This window comes from Symsagittifera roscoffensis, chromosome 5, assembly GCF_963678635.1.
Source record: "Symsagittifera roscoffensis chromosome 5, txSymRosc1.1, whole genome shotgun sequence".
Lineage (NCBI taxonomy): Eukaryota > Metazoa > Xenacoelomorpha > Acoela > Convolutidae > Symsagittifera > Symsagittifera roscoffensis.
Window position 1 is genome coordinate 29,558,459 of NC_087066.1, and position 18,331 is coordinate 29,576,789.

Here is an 18,331-nt window from a genome sequence, read left to right on the forward strand (position 1 = left end):
AAAATTGATTAAAAAGCAAAATGTTTGGGGGCTCAGTAGAGCGATATTTTCAAATTAGTCGGGAAAATTTGTCAAAAATTTTTTCAGCTAAGCAAAGTTTATCTGGAGAGTTAAAAATTGCACAACAGAGACTTAACAAATATTATACAATACGCCGTTTTATTCAAAACTTAAGAATCTTTAAACGCAACTTTTGAAAACACGTTTTAGTTTCAGTTACGGCGTTTTAATTGTATGGCAACCCAATTTATCGAATAAAATGAATAATTACAAGAAATTTTTTATTGTAATTTTGGTGCACTTAATCAGTATCCTGTGTCAAATATAAGTCGATACTAATATGCCCCGTGAAGTTTTAGTACCATCCAGACTTTCTCAGTTTCACTGGCACTGGTTCCAGGTGAAGTGCAGAGCTCAGAGTGATGAATTTCCTCTCGTCCATTAAATTTTGAGTCATTTCACGGACTCTGGAGTTGTATGACTTAGGGAGCTTGCTGTCTAATTTCTCTTCTGAATGTCCACAAGTGGGACATGATTGGCTTGAGTGTCCACTTCCAATCAGTGGCAAATGACTGCAGTCAACTATGGACTAAATATTAAAATTTTGATCTGTTTAATGTCAAGTTTTATAAAATTTTGGTTGAATAAAAAACAAAGAACCCTACTCACGAATGTTGAGAAACAGCAAGCAATTTAATATACAAAATCGCAGGGTTATTGCTATGTCCATATTTTATTTTCAGGCCCAATTTCAATTTTTTAAATAGATCTAGTGTTTATTTTTCAAAAACACGGAGCGGATCCTTCAACAATAAAAAGGTTTTTCTTAACACTTCAGTCTGGAAAATTTCAAAAATCCTTTGTGTGACTATGATTAGTGATTTTCATAGAAAAAACATACGGATATCGGATATGTCTGCTTGCGGTGATTTTCTATTTTGGGTCCCAATATAGAATATTATAACAAGCAGTCATATCCGCATTTGTTTGTTTAACGAAAATCATCTTCATAAGTTACGCATAATTTTTTTAAGCGCTTTTCCTGGCTGAACTATTGGTTATCCGTGTGTTTTATCTATTTTCTCAGTTTATAAGAATTTTGTCATTTTTTTGCCTAAACAAAGTTTAAGCCGTACTTTTTGCTGGTGAATCCATTTCGCATCATCGTCAGATATCTGAAACAGAGACCACATATGAGAGGTGATTTGCAAAAAGTTAACAAACATGCGAATCGGATTGCTTCGGATGCATTCAATGACCTCGATGTTCCAGTAGTTTTGGTCCAGCGGCCAATAGTTCCATACTGTATCAGCTGCCTCTGTTTCCCTACTGCTCTTAGGGTATTTGCTGAAATACAAAAGAATGCTTCAAATTACAAAAACTACAAGAGTGTTAAGTGAAGACGCTTTATCTACTAGGAAAAGAAACAAAGAGAATCGAAGAGAACCACTTTCGATTGAGACGAAGACTTCATACCTTCCTCACAACTTACCTAGCATTGCAAAAATTCTTTAAAAGAGTTGTTCTTTTCCACAATCAACTTTTGAAGGAGTTTTTCCAGGTTTAATTAGTGCATGTTTAACTGTTGGCTTAAGCTTTACGGGCAAGTATTAACCACAAAAGAGGTGCGATAATCAAGTCAAGTACAGTATAAAAAACTTCAGATTAGTAGCTGCCATAAAACACAGGAGATTTTTTTCTGTTTTGAACTTTAAGTGGGTAATTATGTGTTAAAATCATTGTTCCTGTGCGCTACTATTTCACCCGTGCAGTTTTTTGTGTTACTTCACCTTTTTTTGATTAACTGGTCCGACTCAAAATCAATCGGATGATGTTCGAAGAAACTTAACGCCTCCGAGTTGCGTTTGTCCTGCAACAATTTAAACTGAAGATTGAAAATTTTCTGAATTCCCTTTTTTAAAATTTTTTTTGCAATTTTGTTTTGCAAAATGAGAAAACAACCGACTGAAGCATTAAATTAAATGAAAAGCAAAAATTTATTTATATTTTTTCAGATATGAAAAACAACCTGTCGTGAGGCGACCTTCGGTACCTCGTTATCAACTTGTCCTTTTGCAGTCTTGCTGCAGATTTATGTTATTATCACTAACCAAGGTCATAGTTCTGGCCTATACTAAATACCACGCTGTGCGTGATCATTCTCTTTCTTTTCTACATCGCTTGTTAGATGGCCATTTATCTGTCTCATCTTCTATTTTATTCAGGATAAAGTTTTGACCTCAAAGGTTCAATTGAAAATAAGCATATATTTAATTCTTGCAACTAACTAATTCAACTAACATAACAATTTACTTTTCTTGCTAAACAACCAAGTTTTGACTCGACATCCTCGGCAAATGTCATGGCGCAGCCAGCAGTTCCTGTGAACGAAGACAGGACTGACTTGTTAGGCATTCCCCCCTTCTGGGCGAAAGCTTCCGTTAACCCGCCGTTCCTCTGGGAATCTTGGATCGGTCAATTATTTTTGGCAGTGGGTCTAAAAGACAACATCAACCCTCACCATCTTCTAGCCGAACCCGCAGAGGTCATCGATGAACCCCCTCCGAAAGCAGAGACAGTTGTCACTGGTGAAGATGCTGGAGAGGCTAAAGCACGAATCCTCCGAGATCAAGCGGCGATTCGAAGAGTAAATGAGCTAAATGTTGAGAGGAGGAGAAAAGATTCTAGAATCAGTCAAAACTAGTTCTACCACAAAACTGGGGCTCGCCTGAAGTCTCGGTTGTTCTTCTCATTGGGGAACGAAGGAATGAGACGCTTTGCAGACTCTTTTCCTCACACGGACATCAGCGTCATTCCCTTTCAAGAATTTCACAATAGCTGTGAAACGTTATTCAAGGTGGAACTGGACTATACGGTTGAACGTATCGAGCTCTATAACACAGTATTTATGCTTGAGAACGATACTTTCTCGTCATTTTACGCTCGTCTTAGTGCCTAAGTTGCCCTGTGTAATTGGCCAAAAGTTCAAGAAATGGAAACGTTAAAAGACCTCTTCATTGGACGGATTCGTGACGTAGATGTTCAATAATAACTTATTAAAGCTAAAAACAGATTTAGACAACACCCTTAAATTTGCACTAGAGTGTGAAAAAGGTGCTAGCACATCTGAACAATTCCAAAAACTATTTCCTCACAATCAGCATTCCAACGCTATTAAGGTTAAACAGGAACCCACTTTCTCGATTCAGTCGTCTAGAGGAAAACGGAACTATCCTCAAAATCAAAACAATCGACAAAACACACAAAGCAATCAAGAGAACAAGTCTTGTTATTTCTGCGGTAACCCTTTTAGTCCGGATCATCGAAAATCTTGTCCAGCTTGGGAAGTTACGTGTAACCTCTGCAGAAAACGTGGTCATTTTGCAAACTGCTGTAATTCGTCAAAACGAAGAGTAAACCCGGTTCACGAGAATGAGGAAGCTTCAAGTCCCTCTAAAGATTGCAATTTCATAGATGCTGAGCACGACAGTGAACCAGAATATGAGGTTTTACAACTGTAAAGCGCAGTCACGATCAACAGTATTGAAGTCCTCAAATCGAGCGGAGGAAAATCCAGGAGCCTCAGCATTCAATTGCGTTCAGGTTATAGTTTCTTTTATTCGACCGTTCACACAGGAAGCCCAGTTTCGTTCTTCAATAAACGTACATGTGACTTACTTTTACAACGTAACCCGTCAATCGAATTTCGGGACATCACACGATACCCTATCGATACATTGTACGTAAGTTACAACAAACAACCCATTCTTCTCCTCGGTTCGATTCAAATCCCGATTTCTTCTAGTGGCTGGAAAGGGGATAAAGCTCAGTTCCTCATTTCGGAAAACAGTAATCATCTAGGCCTGGATCTGCAGGAGCAACTAGGTGTAGTTACAACACAGTTGCAGGCCGAATCTCTTCACCTGCTGGAGAATATTTTCCAGGATCCGATATCAGAATAATGGAGTTCTTTCTTTGCGCAAAAATACGCCCACGTTTTCAGTCGTCTAGGCAGATCTTAGCATCATAAATTTTATACTAACTTTAGATTCCCTCTGGTGCCCCGTCAATTTAAAGGACGTAAATTTCCAATCCATATTCAGGATAGAGTTGCGAGCGAAATAAAACTACTAATGGAGCAAGATCATATCGAAAAATTGGAAAAATGTACGGCAGACTTTTTCATAGCGCCCATCGTAATAACTGCAAAAAAGGATGGCTCAATCAAACTAGCCTTGAACGCTAAGCCGATGAACGCTCAGATCTGGAAAAACCAGTACCAGATGCTGAACATTCACGAACTCATCGATTCAGCGGCGCAGATTATAACTAAAAACGAACCTGGAAAGGTTTGGTTCACATCCTTGGATCTGAAGTATGCTTTCAGTCAGTTGCCATTGTAATCGCTAAGTAGTAGTCATTGTAACTTCAATATTTTGTGTGGGGATGCTAAGGGGGCGTACAGATTAAAAACCGGGTTTTATGGTTTAACCGATGAGCCTACCGAGCTCCAGAAGGCAATGGACTGTACCCTACAAGGACTGGAGGGTGTCATTTTCTACCTAGATGACATTCTGATAGTTACAAGAGGAGACATTCACGAACATAACGAACTAGTTGAGAAGGTGATGCAAAGACTTGATGCGGAAGGCTGGGCTCTAAAACTGAGTAAGTGCGAATTCTCTGTTAACCAACTAACTTTGTTAGGGTCTGACATCAATGAGGACGGCTACTCTCCTAAAGACACGGCTACTCTCCTAAAACAGCTACGTTCGTTTATGAGGACCTTAAATCACTTACAGGGGTTTATACTCGATTTGCATACCCACACAGTTCATTTTCAGCAATCTTTAAAAGCGTGTAACAAACAATCGTTTCTGTGGGGAGAGGAGCAAGATAACGCCTTCAAAAGTATAGTCAATATGATCGCCAAAATCCCTAGCCTCCATCATTACGATTCTTCAAAAAGCTCAAGGGTAAAATGTGACGCTAGCCATAACGGCTTAGGAGCTTGCCTCGGACAAGAAATCGAACCGGGAGTTTCGGCCCCAACTGCTTTTGCTTCACGTTTTCTTAAGAATGCGGAGGCAAAGTATAGTACCAACAAATTGGAACTGTTGGCAATTGTTTGGGCCTGCGGACATTTTTGTACCTATCTGTTGGGTACTCGTTTTCAAGTGCTGACGGATCATGAAGCCATCATTTCGGCATTGAATGAAAATTATAATAATAAGGTTTTTTATGTTCCTGGGGTCGCTTTGGGGATAGTTGATTACTTATTTCGTTATTTTACGTTTTCAGCTCCCGAACCCTCAAAATACGATGAACTTTTCGTCGTTAAATCCATTGAGGCTTTTAATCAAGCCCTAACTTTCAATAATTTTTATAATTCCACTGTATTGAGGAATAAATGTTGTCCGCCATCGCAAGAGGGTGTTAAAATTTCATCGTAGCATCATATTGCACATTCATCTCAACATTCTCCGGTAGGGGGCGACAAAAAATTTGCTCAAATTTCTAACCAATCAAATCGCGTTATGCTAATAAGCTGTTTGAACTCCTCGCCAATAGAGGGCGTCGGTTTATGCTCAAAAGATATTAACCAATCAGAAACCGGTATGCAAACTGAAAATCGTAGACCAGTCTCCCTCACTGAAAATCAATGTCTCCGACCTGAATCTTTACGAAACAGTCATCAAATTAACAAATATTCAAAAGTCTTAAATCAAAATCCTAATGTTATGAATCTACCGCCTGATACTAATCAAACTCGTACCAATACTGACGTAAATTCTACTCTAACTCATATCGACTCCCAGACTTTATTGAAGTCGACAGCCGAACAAGCTAATTTTCTCACGTTCAAGGAAACCTTTCCAATTAATTCGCTGAACTTCCGTCGACCAAGCCCGGGTCGTCCAATCAGATTTCGACAGCTGGGTCGAATCTCCAGACTAGATCAAATACGTCAGCGCAATCGAACCCGAGAACGAGCTGCCAAAACCCGTTTTGTTGCTGCAAGGACCACTTCACGAAAGGATGGACACACACAGTTGCTGCAGGCCATGAGACGGTGTTGTCGGTTGAAACCCGGGAAGACCAACACTGCCGCAAGGATCGGAGTTCTTGCTGTTAACGGCGTCAAACCTCTTCTTTAGAAGAAAGAAGTTGGGGCTGCCTGGCCTTTTTGACGCGGATCTTTTGGCAGAGCTTACGGAGGAGGATCGCTTTCTGGGCCCAATGAAAGAGCTATCATCAACAAGGACATCACATCATTCAATAAGCTTGGATCATACATGGCCTAATTCTGGACCAAAGCAGCCGTAGTCAAGAACTGTGTAATTATTGCTAACAAACTGGCGATGCTCGAACCTCTCCGACAAGCTGTACTTACCCGCCTTCACCGCTCCCACCCGGGACAAGTGGCCATGATGGCGGCCTCCGAATATATCTGGTGGCCATTTCTGAATCGACAAATTGTCGAAACCAAAAAGAAGTGCCGTGAATGCGCCTTGTTTGGTAAGAATCTTAAGCCCGCTAAGAACTTTAATACTGCACAAACTTTACCTAGTCTGTCTGGGCCAAATCAAGAGCTACAATAAGATTTTGCTGGTCCTATACTAAATGATAAGGGTTCTAAGATTTTCCTTTTTGTAGTACTCGATCGTTTTTCTAAAATTTCCTTCAGTTCTTATTTCAAAAACTACTGGGGCCAAGAAGGAATTTTTCGCATCTTACATTCGCATTCATAGTATACCTCAATCTATCAGGAAAAATCACGGTTCAGGTTTTAAAAATGAATTAGTACAACAATTTTGCTCTAGCAGAGGTATTGAACACATTCTCTCGCCAGTGCGAGACCATAGAGGCAGTGGTTTAGTCGAGCGTTCGATTCAGACTATAAAGCGAAAACTGGGTACTGCAAAACTTGATCCTAATTTCAAAAAATTTTAAGGAAACGATTCAACAAATAATCGAAGATGTCCGCGAGAGAAATCACTCGGTGCTGAAGAAATCGTCTTTTGAATTACATTACCGATCACACTTATGTAACTGACCATGGGAACGTTTATCGAAAAAATCATATTTGCCTCAAACCTAATTTTCGGTATAACATTTCAGTTGGCCAGAACACTCTAGGTGATCGTCTTCAAGCCTCAAATCCTACCTCCCATGGTGCATTTAAGAGGTCAGCTATGCGCTCTCAACCCGTGTTGCTGGAACAACGACCAGTAAACCCTAGCTTATCTACTCCGATGGTGGTATCTACGGCGGACTCATCGAGTGAGATTTCGACTGGTTCAAATGGCGGCCTATATGTGGTTAGGGGATCTACTCCAGTGGAGAAAAGACAAAAACTAAGGCACGACTCACCGGCGGTTACGTTTGCCAATAAGCCCAAACCCGCATCTCAGCAGCACAACACGAACAATGCTACCCTCTCGCCGCCTACCGTCTCTACCGCTCAGCTTACTGGCTCAACAGATTTGTCTCAGCAGCAGAGCAGCAGAACACGTATTGTGAAACTTCCTCACCTGCTACCACTTCTACCGCCAAGCGCACTGGTCTCAGTCCAGCAGATTCTCGGACTACACCCTTTTCTTTGGAAATTTTATCTCCGAAGGGTATTGTTCAACCATCTCAATCCGCGTCCTCAGATCCGCACTCATCTTATCCGTCCCTATCCCTCCCCGCTCAACCAGTGATAGATGACTCAGAGACAGTTAGGACCTCACTACGTATTAAGAAACCGACGAAATTCTTTGGTGATCCCTTACGTCACTCAGTTAAACTGATTGATGAGGTTCAAGACTTGTCCTCAGAAAGTGCGCCCGGATCTTCGTCATCGCCACGGAAAATCCTCATCCGTGAGAGGCCTCAAGTTGGCTCCAAGGAGATGTCCTCTACCTACTTCGCTAGAGTCAATGAAACTCCTGAGAAAGATTGACTAGTCTGCAAATATCAAACTCGGCTAAACTCGCTAAAACTTTTTCTCATATACATCTTGTTCTTATGCTTTACTGCCAAGCATTTGTGTGGGATAGGGGGGCTATCAATCTTATGCTCATCTGGGTGCAGTTATCTTATCTTCCTATAAGTTTTGGGCTATCTACCAAAACAATTTCTCCCGCGGGGAATGTCGTGAGGCGACCTTCGGTACCTCGTTATCAAATTGTACTTTTGCAGTCTTGCTGCAGATTTATGTTATTATCACTAACCAAGGTTTTAGTTCTGGCCTATACTAAAAACCACGCCGTGCGTGATCATTCTCTTTGTTTTCTACATCGCTTGTATCTGCATCTGTCTCATCTTCTGTATTATTCAGAATAAAGTTTTGACCTCAAAGGTTAAATTGAAACTAAGCATATATTTAATTCTTGCAACTAACTAATTCAACTAACTTAACAATTCACTTCTTGCTAAACAACTAAGTTTTGACTCGATATCCTCGGCAAATGTCACAACCAGCAAAAAAAAGATTAAACTATGCTGAACTATATTCTATAGTTCAGCGTTTTATAGAACTTTGATACAATAAATCAAGGTTTCATACCATGGACGCAAACTTCAGAGGCTTATTCTGATCTCGAAGTATCTGTTTTTGCTCCTTCAGGTCCAGCTTGACTTTTTCAAGTTCTCTGCTGAGTCTCGTTTTCTCAACTGTCAATTCGTCCACTTTTTCGCTCTCCTCGTGCAGAAGTCGCAGAATGTTCTAGAAAAAATTATCGTTTGATAGAAAGCAATGATGCAAAACTAGGTAAAAATTTCGCAACTTCTTTTTTGAGCCTATTTTTTGAGTTTCACTTGCTTTTGAGACCAGAAGACAGTTAAAGCTAACATGAGCTCTTTCCAGGAAAGTTTCGTAACAAATAACTAATTATTAATTTCAGTTGATTCATTTGCTCAATTTGCTATCAATTATTTGACAAAACAATACATTTCCAATTTTATTTTAAAATTACATAGAATGAAACAGACTTGTGCTGAGACAAATGGAAAGATTTTCCCGAAAAACTTTAGAATGATAAATTTTCAAAATCTTGGAAAAACTAACCAAAAGTGTAATGCAATACCCGTACTCAGTAAAACGAGAAAAAATTCGATTATATATACAATAGTACTTTCATCAAATTTATATTTTTTTATAAGTGCCAAATTTAGATGCTTAAACGATTTATAATCCATTAAATTGATCACGATTTTCGTGACATATTACAATAAATTCTAACCAATTATAATTTATTGTAATTTTTCTGAAAATCTCTTATAATCTCTTATAATCTCTTATAATCTATTATCATAGAAAATAATATTTTTTGTGTCAAAATATGAGATGTTTTGCCACTTTTTGCTTCATCTGGACATAAAATTTTACCACGAAACAAAATTTTCATAGAGATCCCTTCATATTAATTGAAAGAATCCTGCGGTAGGTGAAATATATCTCTTCTATACAAATTATGAAACTAAAGCAGTGGGATAATGTTTTGTTGGTCAAAAAACTAAAAATGCACATCATGAAACAGTTATAATTAAGAAGGAATGAAAAAAAAGTTATAAGTTGAATTGATTGAAAAACTGTTGAAGCAATTTTCATGTTTTTCACATAAACCAACGTCTATTAAAAGCATAAAATATCACAAATTCATCTGCAAGGTCGAAATGGGCAAAAAGGGCAAATAAAAAGGATTATAAACAATTATAGTCGATTATAATGGATTTTCTGCGAATTAGAAATTCTGATAAAAATAATTGATGTAATATTTGGTGGAAAATGACCAAAAAAAACAAAAATTATAAATAAAAAAATGAAAAATTTTTTCTAAGACTTAGGAAATTTTTGATTCGCTTTTGAAGTTCTTTTTGTTAAAATTTCGCGAAAACTAAAATTACCAAAGTAAAACTAGGTTTTCATGGTTTAAGTTAAGCATAAATATGCTGTTTTAAGCTTGCTGACTAGTTTTATCCGCTCGAAACTAGACTAAAAATCTATAACTTTAAACCTGTTTTTCTTAATATTGTTACAATTTTTAAAAATAATAATGATGGCGCTTGAATCACGTCTAAGAGTTCTTCAATTTGAAATAACATTTTACCCATTCCGCCGATTATTTATTGTACCTGATTTTGCATGCCACTAAAGCACACGACTACAGAATTCCTCAGCATTTTCAAGTTACTCTGACCCCAATTGTGATAATGGAAAGAAGTGAAGAAGCGAAGGAAGTGAAATACGAATCTGTTGGTGGAAGACGTGTTTCTAGTAAGCAGTTGTTTATCATAAAAATTAAAAACAAATGTAACTGGTTACAATACACCTACTGCTATTACAAACGAAGCTACCATTACCTATATTCCAGTATCTTCAAAGCTTTTTGAGTTTTTAGAAAAGATTTTTCTCAAAAAAATTATTTACATCGAAGTGCTTTTCCATCTCCTGAAATTGTTTGTAATTTTCTATTGTTCGTTCATAGCAATCCTCGTTTTTTCATATATTTTTTTTCCATTAGTGGACATCAATTTTTCTTTTTGCATTCATTGTTTTCAGTTTGAAAAAAAATGTTAGAACAAAAAATTTTGACCTTCTTTTCGTAGAATACCTTCAAAAATATAGTTCTAAGCATTTTTTCGAAAAGAACATACGGTTCTTTAAAAGTTCAGGCCCTCAGCAAAGTCCCACAGCAATTTCGCTCAACACCGAGTTTGATCAAAGTTGATTTTTTTCTCACATTTGTGATATCTTTGGACTCTTTTTGACTCTACTTCAAATCAAATTTCCCCTCGCTAAAAGTTTTCTTGAAACTCCTAAGTCTTTGAAACATTTCCATCAGATCATTTCGAAAAACTTCTATCAGATCTTGAATTTAGAAGAAAATTATTCTGCAAACTGGATTCAAACAAGCTGGAGTTTCACAAAAAAACAGAAACAAAGAAGTTTACAATATGTAACACAAGCTTCTCAGAGTAAAGACCATCAGAAATATAAATACGTCAGATATAGCAGAATATTTACCAACCAATTTTGTGTATGGAAAGATCCTAAGGATGGTTTCAGGATAAACCATCTGTTAAGAAGTGGTGTCCTTTTTGCCGAAATACGGAAGCAAAATCGTTGATCGCAGAAATTACCAAAAAAAACATAAGCTAAAAAATCTATCAATAAGAAAAAACCTAATGCTTAAAACGAGACTAAACTTAACAAAATTGAGAAACAGATAGCAACAACAAATTAGGGAACCCATTTACGGGTCTAGGACAACAAGTTGACGGGACTTCAAGGAAAAAGAACTTCAGGTCAAAATTTACACTTTACAGGCACCTCAAGCACTATTTTTCATCTATAAAATAAAAATTTTCAAAAATTTAAGCAATTTTAGTCCATAATAAGCGTAATTCAAGACAATGCACCCCAATTTACGTCAGACGGATTTTGAAATGAAAAAAAAAATATGAATATGAAAAACACCTTCAACAATGTTTTAATTTTTAATTTTAATAAACATCAATTGGAGGATTAATTTTAATGAAAAAGCCAAAAACTGGCAAAGAAAGATTATTGAATTGAGAAATTTTTCAAAACAATGTCCAAATTAATCATTTTTCATGAGTTTCTGAGAAAATGTCCAGCTTGATGTCCATAATTTTTACGATTCGGCTTCATGTCCCATCAGCTTGATGTCCGGAACCCCCTTTAACAACTTGGTTACCGTGATGGAATCAATGCGATACCTCAACAAAAAAGAAACTTACAATTTACTTGAATAAAAAACGTTAACTGCTATAAGGATTACAAAATCCGACCACAATCGAAAAACAGATGCCATCCGATCATCCGATTTTAATCCTAAGACAAACAAAACGCATATTCAAGAAAGAGTTACAAAGGTTTTTGTTACTAACAACAAATACAACGAGGGGCTAGCTATGACAACAAGCCGACGAGACTTCAAGCCGAAATTTAAACTTTTGAAACGCCTAAAAAACGCTAAATTTGACCAGTAAAATGTTGGTTTTCAAAATTTTTGGCAAGTTCAGTTAATAATAAGCGCTCTTAATAACAATCCATCACTTAAGATTAGCTCTAAACATAGTTAGGTTGGTCGGATTTTGAGATGCATAACCTATACACATCGAAAACCCCTTAAACAAAGTTCCTTAGAAAAATGACTAACAAAAAAATTTAAAAAGAAGATTTTTAATTTCAAAGAAGGCGCTAAAAAAACCGTGAAAACTTATTTCAAAAGATTTTTTTTCGGGGCTTGAGTAAAAATTCGTCGTTTAATTACTACTGATCTGTGACTATCATTCAATTAAAAGCCTGATTGTTTGTTTTGTTTGCTGGAAATTATAAGAAAAATCCAAAGTTTCAAACCAATTTTTCTAGATACTCGGAAAAAAAAACTTTTGTCGTTCGAATTACAACTGAAAGGGCTTTTTTATGATATATCACTCAAGCTAGTCTGATGATTATTAGTGGTTCCTTGATTTTGCGTGGAAAAAAACTTTAATTTTCAATTGTTGGCACAAAAACGATACATATAGAGATGCACCACATAGGAACAATTTTACCAAAAAATTTTTTTCCGAACTAAGACAATATTTACCAAAATCCCCTAACTTCATTTGTCTATATTCACACAGTAACTGTAAAAATCAGAAAAACAAACAAACAATCACCAAGGAGAAAAATTGGGACAACCTTCAATAGTAAGTTTGTCCAAACTTCAACCCCTCATATCAGAAAATCCAATAGATAAGATAAATGAATTTCAACCGACAGATTCAAAAACAATTTCTAATCGTTTCAGCTTTAAAAAAATTTTAAATAATTTTTATGGTTGCAATGTGAACTGATTTTTAAACTCTATTACAACCCTTCACATCACAATTAGCAAATGCATGAGTTTCGAAATCACATAATTTGGAAAAGATTACAAACTACACTTTTTGCAAACTAAAACTATCAAAAACAATGTATTTTTGAGTTAGCGGTTCTCAGAAAAATTTCACATCAAAAATGTATCATTTAAGGTTACTCTTGGAAGATTTGACTGCAGCATTTTTGGCTTTTGTTTCATTTAGTTTTAAGTTCTACCTTGATTAAAAAACAATCAATTTTTGCTTAATTTTCGATAACCCGGTGAAAGTACGGCGAATACTTTTTAATACTTTTTAACAATCAATTTTTGTTTAATTTTCGAAAACCCGCTGAAAGTATGGAGAATACTTTTTAATACTATATTGATGCAAATTTTTGTCAAAACAAAATCAACTTGATTTCTTTGCTCAAAACTTTGTTTCAAATTTTTGCTTCTCAAGAAGCAGTGATCGAATGATATCTTGTTACATATTACAGATAATTTAACCGAAATTTTGTTAGATAGCCCGAATTGTCGTTCGTTTTGAATAATTTCGTTGCGACTGCAGTCTATGTCTCTCAGAAGACTATTAAAGTTGCAATTCTTTACTAACCACGTGTCTCTTCTGAAGCGACTCATGACTGTCTTTCTCGTTTTTCATCTGTCTCTCCAGTTGTTCACACTCACTACTCTGACCTCTCTTCGCCTCTTCCACTTCTTTTCTGCTTTTCTCCAAATCAAAGCTGAGCGTCACGTTCTCCTTGCTAGAAAACGCAAAAACCTTGGTTGTTCAGATTTTTATCTAAACTTTTGACACCTAATTTTTTTCAAAATGAAGACTGTTGCTGCTAAAGCATTCATTTTGTATAATTTCGATAAACTGTTTTTTGATTTTTTGAAAATCAAGACGAAAGTGCGAAAGTGTTTTTATTAGCGTTTTTTATGAATCGCCTGGTTAAGAATCTAGGAGTTGTCTGAGCGATGCGCGGAGCTTTTTAAATCTTTTATTTAACCATTTTTTGGATTTTTTGGTCAACCACATCCATTTGACAAAACGCGTTGTAAATTTATTTTTCGGCGAGGTCTGTGCCAGAGCCATTTTAAATGCCAAAAACAACGTTTACAGGTTCTTTTCGGAAGTATTTGACTGAAAAATTGTATTTTGGTGCGTGCGCATCTCACGCATCTCATTATTTTAATGAACATAGGAAATAAATGTTTTCAGAAAAGATAAACTAAGAAAATGGGGCAAAAATTTCCAATCACATACCCGATTTCTTTGACCTTTGCATTGTACTCAGCCATTTTTTCGATCTCCCCCTTCTCCATCTCTCGAACCTTTTCACTCAAAAACTCCCCCCGATGCTGCAACTTTTTAATATTTTCCCGACACTCATCAACCTCAATTTGCAGATCAGTTTGACTTTTTGTCAAATCTTTTTTGGCATCTTCTAAATATTTAATCTTTTCGTCTTTTTCGACCTCAATTATGATTTTATCTTTGATGATTTCTTCCAGTTTCTCTACGTTTTTGTCTTTTTCATCGGCTTCTTTGACTAAATCTTTCGCTTTCGATTCCAGAAGACTTTTTTGTAGACTAATTCGATCTATTTCTTTGTCAATCAAATCAAAAACAGCAACTTTTTCCTCGAAAGTTTGCAGCGCTATTTCTTCGTCTTTCACTTCGATGTCATTCCGAACCAAGATTTGAACTTTGACCTCTTGTAGTTTTCTGGTTATTGTTCCCATTTCAGAGTGAATGACCGATTTTCTAGTTATGAACTGATTCAGTTCGTTTATTTTGCATCTCAAGTCTTCGTTTTTATTCAGAATTTCTCTCTTCGACTGAGAAATTTGATTTTCCAGTTTCTGAATTTGCAACTCGAGTGATTGTATGTGGTCATTTTTCGAGTCTATTAGATTTTCTAAGTCTCTCCGTGCTTGTTTTGAGACGTTTAGATCGTTTCGGAGTCTGGCGTTTTCGGCTAGGCACATGGTATTTTGGTCTTTCAATAGTCTAGATCGATTGGTCGCTTCAGCTCGTGTTGATTCGTCTACAAACATAATTGCTAAGATAATCTGATTTTTGTACAAGTTTGTAACTTTGGAGTATTCGCTTAAACTGATGAGATTTTTTCGAAAAATCATTCTCTTAGAGAAAAGAAACCCCGGGGAAAAGGTTTTTTTTTCAATTCGAAAACAATACAAAGAAATGTTTCTCACTTTTTTCCTGTAAACTCTCCATTTCCGAGCATCTTTGCTCTAACTCAATTTTCGCCATTTTCAGTGCCATATTTTCTTTCTCCAGTTGCTTCAAACTTTTCCTTGCTTCTTCCAGATTTCCTTCCAGTTTTGATAGTTCTTGGTCTTTGGCTGTTGTTTCCTGATGAAATTTTGCCAGGTTGCTTTTATTGCAGTCGTTTTGGTCTGATTGTTGCTCCAACGCTTCTTCTGTTCTGCGGAGTTTCTCTTCTAGACAAATTCAGGATGCTCGAAGTTGAGAAATATATTCCAACTTGAAATTGTATAAGTTAAACTTATTGTGCAGGTTTTTGTGACAAAAAAAACTTTCAAGCTCAATTTAGACCCCTAAAAGAGTTGATTTTACTGCTCAATTAAAATTGCATCACCGTACAGGACGAAAAAAATCTTCTACCAAAGGGTCTTCTACAACGGTTTTCCAAAAATCCTATTAATTTTTTCAGACTTGAGTGAAGCGACGCAGGCTGAAATATATTATTTAATAAACACTCTAAAATTTGCAACTGTACCTGTAATTTGCAATAATTTAAACAACCACCGACCATACTCTAAATCTGAGACAACTTTAGAAAATTCATGGTATGTCCAGCAAATTTAAAATTCGAACCTTTTTTGCACGGATACCTTCGAGGAAAATGGAAAAATTTTTGCGCTAGGAGGAAGCATTGTCTAAAAATGGAACCGCTATAACCGCTATAAATATATCAGCAAATTTAGTTGAAACTAAATATATCACTTTGAATCATTTTTCATAAATCGTGTAGTTTTTGAAAAATTTTCAATTCTCAATTTCCAGGAAAGCGTTTTTTTGCAGTCTATATCTTTTGATCATCACTATCCAACATATCAGCGCAAACTATTGAAGTCCGGCGAAGCAATCCAAACTCAAAATAGTGCCGACGATTCCTTACCGAGATCAGGTTATTGATTTTTTTTTCAAAAAAACTTGATGTTGTTTTTTGGGGGGCATAAATACAAAAAATACATTGTTTTTTCACTCTGACAAAATTTTTTGACTCTTTTTTAAAATAAATAGAGATCAATCAAAAATGCAAATTTTCTGTGATGGCATATATCCAATTTTGTTTTTCTTCTGACAAAGTTTAGAAACTGGAACTGCTAAAAAATGGAACTGCTTTTTTGGGTGCATAAATAAAAAAACATTGTTTGTTCATTATCACAAATTTTTTTGACTTTTTTTAAAACAAATAGAGATCAATCAAAATGCAAACTTTCTGTGATGCCATAAATATATTTTTATTTTTCTTCGGATAAAGTTTCGGTTTTTTAAAAAACAGATTTTTTAAGAGAAACTTCGACTCAATGTTCCGAGGAGCTTTGGTAATTGGGGAGGCGTTTTCTCTGTGGGCGGTTGATATATGACTTAAAAAACCGTTTTAGTCGTAATCAGAACAACATTTTTGAGTTTCCCTCAAAAAAATTCTTCATGTCAAAAAAAAACTGGTTTGAAACTTATAGTTTTTAGTGTTTTGCATGAAACAAATTAAAGGATCACAACAATTTTTTTTGTTTTTTTTTGTTTGCTTATTTGCTTGAAGAAAACTTGTCGAATACGCTTTCTCTACTAAAACTATCAATTATACCTAACATCTAGACTTACATTCAGCTCATCTTATCAGACCACGAACGAAAACAACAAAATTTGAAAAAAAGGAAACAGTAATTATTGAAGTTTCTATTATGTTTTGGTCGGAGCTTCCTGTTCCTATGTGCACAGCAACCGGATAAATTTTGTAGTTCTGAACATTGAAAATTTTGAATTTGGGTGTGCTTTAGTTTTTTCTTCATTTTTTTGTTCGGCTCGCAAAATCACATGCCACAAATAATAATCAGAATGGGACAACTGCATTAAAGTATTCAAACCGTTTTAGCCGTGATTCGAATGACGTTTTTAAAGTTTCAAAATCACTGCCCCAGTTTCAAGAAAAATCGCAATGAAGTTTTTGTAATTGTAGTCTTATTTCGGGCAAGTCTAATTTTGAACGTTTGTTATGAGAAAATTGATCATTAATGAGAAAAAAATGATTTTTTTAAACATAATTAATTTGGAAACTTTATTTAGCGCTTCCTTGGCAAAAAATTATCTAAAATTTTTTAAACCACTGTGCAAAAATTTGAAAAATAATATTCCTTTCAGGAGACCACTGCTGTCAGTTATACCTAGTTTAAACTTTTCTACGCACAAGAAACGTTGCTAATTTGAATAATACAAAAGGAAACTACCTTTTTGTAGTTTTTATGAATGTGGTCGGAAGACTCTGTGCTAGCTGCACAGCAACCGGCTATCCTTGTTATTAATTTGTCTTCAGACATCTGAACACTATTGATATTCTGCATGCAGTATAATAGAAAATTTTCGCCTGCGTTAAATTTTAACGTACTAGGGTATTAACTCAGAAAGTTGTCAAACTGAATTAAGACACCTAATGGATCCAAATAATGCGTCGTTGCTCAACGTAAAATATATCAGTTTGTGATTGACATTAGACTTACGGAAGGAGGGAACGTTTTTAAAATTCATACTTCGTTTGAAAGCTGACGCCAGATTCACGTAATTTTTCAACAAAAACTACCTAAGACAGGTTGAATAGCAGTAGGATCTATCAAGGTTCCCTTCTGATACCAGCAGCCGGCTCTTTTGTTTAATGTAGTTTTTTGTTTATGCGCCCTATTGGGTCAAAGGAAAGATGATTGAACTCTTACCTAAATCCTTTATCCTGACCATTAGCTGGTTCGATTTCACAGCTTTCTCCTTTTGCTCATTTTCAAGTTTTAATTGAAGCTCTTTCTTGTCCTCAATTAGCGTGTTTTTCTCCTCATCTGAAAAAGTCATCAAAATTAAATTTTTTGGCAAATCTTGGTTAAAATCATTGAATTTGAATTCTTTGTACCAAATAATGTTTTCTTTTGCTGCAGTTTTGATTCCATTGAGTTCCTCTGAAATGTCAAAGACTGATTTGCAGATTTGCACTCGTCCAATTTAACCGACAGATCACCTATTTCGAAGACGTGCTTCTGAATCTGCTGCTTTTGAGCTTGAACGTTCTGCATTTGATCTGCTTGATTGGCGCCTTGAAACATTAAAAACGCACGTAGAAATGCGACATCCAGGTGGTTTTGGTTTCAGAAATTACCTGAGTCTGCAATTTTTTTGACCACGAAGAAAGAAAAAATTGGGTATTTGGGTG

The 18,331-nt window shown here is 36.0% G+C and overlaps 1 protein-coding gene across 1 annotated transcript; it reads right to left on the reverse strand.

Moving 5' to 3' along the window:
- Positions 1-225: 225 nt before the first annotated feature.
- Positions 226-18,092, reverse strand: LOC134846265 (myosin-11-like). Its single transcript, XM_063863547.1, has 10 exons — positions 18,035-18,092; positions 17,847-17,963; positions 15,084-15,332; positions 14,131-14,914; positions 13,474-13,624; positions 8,555-8,713; positions 1,791-1,870; positions 1,260-1,347; positions 1,137-1,175; positions 226-589 (listed from the first exon to the last, which is right to left on the reverse strand). Exons 1-10 carry the CDS (start codon positions 18,069-18,071, stop codon positions 356-358), a joined length of 1,938 nt encoding a protein of 645 aa, XP_063719617.1. The 5' UTR covers positions 18,072-18,092; the 3' UTR covers positions 226-355.
- Between the last annotated feature and the right edge of the window lie 239 nt (positions 18,093-18,331).